Genomic DNA, 5,001 nt, shown 5'->3' on the forward strand with positions numbered 1-5,001 from the left:
GGTTAGCCAGGATGGTCTCGATCTCCTGACCTCGTGATCCGCCCGTCTCGGCCTCCCAAAGTGCTGGGATTACAGGCTTGAGCCACCGCGCCCGGCAAACAGCGTTTACTTTTTTTAAAAAAATGTCTGGGTAAGACCTCACCTCTGCAAAAATAATAATAATAAAAAATAAGTCAGGCATGGTGACATACACCTGCAGTTCCCAGCTACTCAGGAGGCTGAGGCAGGAGGATCGTTTGAGCCCAGGAGTTTATGGCTGCAGCGAACTATGATTGTGCCACTGCACTCCAGTCTGGGGAACAGAGAGAGACTCTGCCTCTAAAAAATAATAATAATAGTCTGGCATAGAGCTTTGAGCAGAACTGATAGGGAGCTTCTCCAAGAGGTACTTTTAAGTGAAAAAGTCAAGTAAACTGAATACACATTATCACATCACCCAACACATCTCTACCAGCCCTTAGAACCACCTGGTGCCCGGGCACAGTGGCTCATGCCTATAATCCCAGCACTTTGGGAGGCCAAGGTGGGTGGATCACAAGGTCAGGAGTTCGAGACCATCCTGCCAAATATGGTGAAACCCTGTCTCTACTAAAAATACTAAAAAATTAGCCAGGTGTGGTGGCGGGCATCTGTAGTCCCAGCTACTCAGGAGGCTGAGGCAAGAGAAGGGCATGAACCCAGGAGGCGGAGCTTGCAGTGAGCTGAGATGGCACCACTGCACTCCAGCCTGGGCGACAGAGCGAGACTCCGTTTCAAAAAAATAAATAAATAAAATAAAGAACCACCTGGTTTACTTCTTCACAGTCAGTCTCTCTCCTGTCACAAAGTATGGGCTGGTGCCATCAGGATTGTGTTTACTGCTGTATTCCCAGGATATTAAAGGTGCTCAAATATTTGTGATGAGGTCCGAATGCCCCATGGCAGAGATCACCTCTGAGGCTGGACTCGAATTTTCTGCTGGAATAGAGGCTCCCTCCAGGAGGATGATTTTGTCATCATCAACCCCAGGACCCAACATGGCATCTGCAGATCACATCGGACTCAGTGAGGACCTTGCCCACCACAAGTCATGCTCCCACCCTCTTGGAAGGTTTAAAGAAAGAATGAAGATGGAAATCCAAAGTGATCAGAAGAAAACTGAATGACTCTTACCTGTTTCTTCTGGTTTGATCCACAGAATATATCTGCTTTCTCAGCCAACTGGAAAGAAATTTGAGACAAAAGAAAGAGAGACAGAGAAAATTAAAAAATAGCATAAGTCTAAGTGAGTCCTACAGGACGTGCACAAAAGGAACTGGAACCAAAAGGAGGGGTTTTCCAACTTTCTAACAAGGGCAGCTTGGGAAGAAGTTTTCTCCTAGTATCTCAGCCAAGATTTCAACTCAAAAAGGCCAGGTTTCCTTACACTGACAACTCCTTCTAATGATAGTCATTAATCCCCAAAAACCTAGAAAGAAAAATAGTACAAAGTAGAGGAATTTGATTTAGTGGAAGGAAAATAACTCACACCCCAATGCCCATCCAGACTCCCATGACACTGAAGAGACAGTCTTGAGGTCTTCATCAACCCAGGAGGGAGTGATAGGTGGAAAATTCCAGACCTTGTATCTATCCTTTGATCAGTCCACTTAATCTCTTATTAAATCCTTTAAAAAGGAAGCCTTGTTTTCCCCAACACATACCCCAGGAATGTTTCTATCTCCAGTCCAATGCACCACTCACCCCAATAGGCCAAGGCTGAAAACTAGCATAGGGAAATTGCTCTTATTTGAAACACTGTACAGCTCACACCGCTACTAGGCACTCATTGCATACAAGACACTCAATGAGCCTCAAAAAACCAATGTCCCTTTTTTTTTTTCCTGTAGCCCATGTTGGCAAAGGCAGCAGAATAAAGGAATCAGCGGCTATGTAAATAAACAGGCAAAAGCCAACTACCTCTCGATAATGGTGGGTGTGGACGCACTCATCGCTTCTTGGTGTAAGATTTTCAAGCCAGAGAGCCAATTAAGTGCGTCTTCTTTAGAGTCAGCTGGAGTGGAGAAAGGGAACAGAAATGCTGTGTTAATTCCTGGGAAAACATCTGCTTACAAAGCCCGGCCCCATACAGATCACGAAGATGGGGAAAGCCTATGCTGGTTTCCAGTTTTGCAGGAGGCAAAGAAAGCATCTCTTTCACACTCTCATGGCTCTAGGACCTGCTTTTTGTCTGAGATGGGGCCACTTATTCATGATGAGCTTTGTACCACAGGGGTGACAAGTGGGTTATTTCCTGTGCCAAATGGAATCAGCACATATATATATATGTGCTAGACACTGTTCTAAGTGTTTTTCCTATATTGATCCCACAAGGGAAATACTATTATATTCCCATTTAACACATGGAGAAACCACTGAATCTAAGACAGGTTGAGTGATGTGTCCAAGGCCACACAGCTCCTAGTGTAGCAGGACGAGCCGCAGACAAAACTCCTCAGACACCAGATTAAAGAAGGAAGAGGTTTTTTATTCAGGCGAGAGCGTCGGCAGACTCGCGTCTTAAGAGCCGAGCTCCCGGCTGATCCTAAAATGATCCTAAAAATGAAGAGGAAGAAAAGCGACGAATTGAGGCTCGGCGAGAGAAACAAAGGCGCAGAAGAGAAAAAGCAGTGAGAAATACGGAGATGGATACAGAATGGCATTTACGTGTTCATTTTGTAAATTTCGAACATTTGGAGAAAAAGATATTGAACTGCATCTGGAAAGTTCTTCACATCAGGAAACATTAGATCATATACAGAAACAAACTAAATTTGACAAAGTAGTTATGGAGTTTTTGCATGAGTGTATGGTGAATAAATTCAAGAAAACATCTATTCATAAGCAACAGACAAATAATCAAACAGAAGTAGTTAAAATAATTGAAAAAGATGTTATGGAAGGTGTTACTGCAGATGATCACATGATGAAAGTAGAGACAGTTCATTGCAGCACTTGCAGTGTGTATATCCCTGCTTTACATAGTTCAGTTCAGCAGCACTTAAAGTCTCCTGATCATATCAAAGGGAAGCAGGCTTATAAGGAACAAATAAAAAGAGAGTGTCTTGACTGCTACAAGCATTTTAAATAATCCAATAGTGAAGGCGCGATATGAACGTTTTGTTAAGGGTGAGAATCCTTTTGAAATTCAAGACCATTCTCAGGATCAGCAAATAGAAGGAGATGAGGAGGATGAAGAGAAGATTGAGGAACCTATTGAAGAAGACGAGGATGAAGAGGAGGAAGAAGAAGCAGAGGAAGTGGGGGAAGTAGAGGAGGTGGAGGAAGTAGAGGAAGTAGAGGAAGAAACAGCAAAGGAAGAACCTGCTGATTTCCCTGTTGAGCAACCTAAAGAAAATTAAATATAAGGTATTAGATTTAAAAGGAGCTCGGCTCTTAAGACGCGAGTCTGCCGACGCTCCTGGCCGAATAAAAAACCTCTTCCTTCTTTAATCCGGTGTCTGAGGAGTTTTGTCTGTGGCTCATCCTGCTATACTAGCAGCCATTACAGACTGAATATTTGCATTCCTTCAGAATTCATATGTTGAATCTCTAACCCCTGAGGTAGGGCCTTTGTGAGGTATTTAAGTTTAGATGAAGTAACGAGGGTGCGGCCTCCATGAGGGGATTAGTGCCCTTTTAGAGACAAGAAAGAGAGACCAGAGCTCCCTTCCTATCCAAGCATACCCTGAGGAAAAGCCATGTGAACACATAGCAAGAAGGCGGCTGTCTGCAAGTCAGGAAGAGAGCTCTCACCAGAACTCAACCATGCAACATCTTGATCTTGGACTTCCCAGCCCCCAGAACTGTGAGAAAATAAATGTCTGTTGTTTAAGTCCCTCAGTCTATGGCATTTTGTTATAGTAGCCAGAGTATGCTGAGACAATGGAAGACACAGGATTTTAAACAAGAACCCATTATCTTACCCTGGCAGCACACTGACTCCAGGAATGAAAAAGTGAAGGAATTCAAACCCAGGTGTCCAACTCCAGAGCAGAGTTTCTCAACCCCAGCTGCTCAGGAGAATCACTTGAGGGCTTTTCAAAACCCCAATACTTAGGTCCCACCCTAAAGTAATTAAACCAGAAGAGAGGGATGAGGGAGACATCAACAGGTGGAAGCACCCACATGGTGCCAAAGTGTGTCAAAGGTTATCAGCTTCCTCTGCTGCTATAACAAATGACCACAAACTTAGTGGCTTAAAGTAATACAGATTTATTTTCAGACCGTTAGAGAGACCAAAATTCTAAAATAGACTGGTTGCATACAATCCTTCTGGATTCCTTCTAAAAGCTCTTGGGAAGAATCCATTTCCTCACCTTTCCCAGCTTCCAGAGGATGCCTGCATTCCTTAGCTCATGGCCTCTCATCTTCTGACCTTTGTTTCCATCCTCACATCTCCTTCTCTGGGAATGACCTTCCCATGTATCTCTTATAAGAAGCCTTGTGATTCCACTGGACACCCAGATAGTCCAGGATATTTCCCATCTCAAAATCCTCAATTTAACTACACCCACAAAGTCTCCTGTTCCATAGAGGATAATATATTCACAGGTTCCCGGGATTAGGACATGGACATCGTGGGAGGGCAGTATTCAGCTTCCCATGGCTTAGGAATTTAGCTTTTTTTTTTTTTTTTTTGAGACGGAGTCTCGCTCTGTCGCCCAGGCTGGAGTGCAGTGGCCGGATCTCAGCTCACTGCAAGCTCCGCCTCCCGGGTTCAAGCAATTCTCCTGCCTCAGCCTCCTGAGTAGCTGGGATTACAGGCGCCCACCACCACGCCCAGCTAATTTTTTGTATTCTTAGTAGAGAGGGGTTTTCACCATGTTGTCCATGATGGTTTCGAACTCCTGACCTTGTGATCCGCCCACCTCAGCCTCCCAAAGTACTGGGATTACAGGCTTGAGCCACTGCACCTGGCCTTTTTTTTTTTTTTTTTTTTTTGGGGTTTTTTTTTTTTTCCCCAGGGGGGGGGGGGGGGGG

The 5,001-nt window shown here is 44.4% G+C and overlaps 1 protein-coding gene and 1 pseudogene across 2 annotated transcripts in view; one reads left to right on the top strand and one right to left on the bottom strand.

Moving 5' to 3' along the window:
* Nucleotides 1-5,001, bottom strand: part of PLCG2 (phospholipase C gamma 2) — a 218,497-nt gene that overhangs the window by 108,121 nt on the left and 105,375 nt on the right. For both annotated transcript variants that reach the window (XM_017888219.1, XM_017888218.1), the window contains 2 exons: nucleotides 1,939-2,032; nucleotides 1,153-1,200 (listed from right to left, as the gene is read on the bottom strand). In XM_017888219.1, coding sequence (XP_017743708.1) covers nucleotides 1,153-1,200; nucleotides 1,939-2,032 — 142 coding nt within the window. The remainder of the gene's footprint in view (nucleotides 1-1,152; nucleotides 1,201-1,938; nucleotides 2,033-5,001) is intronic.
* Nucleotides 2,234-3,380, top strand: LOC108539482 (DBIRD complex subunit ZNF326 pseudogene; annotated as a pseudogene).

This window comes from Rhinopithecus bieti, unplaced genomic scaffold (genome assembly GCF_001698545.2).
Source record: "Rhinopithecus bieti isolate Rb0 unplaced genomic scaffold, ASM169854v2 scaffold_17826, whole genome shotgun sequence".
NCBI classification, from domain to species: domain Eukaryota; kingdom Metazoa; phylum Chordata; class Mammalia; order Primates; family Cercopithecidae; genus Rhinopithecus; species Rhinopithecus bieti.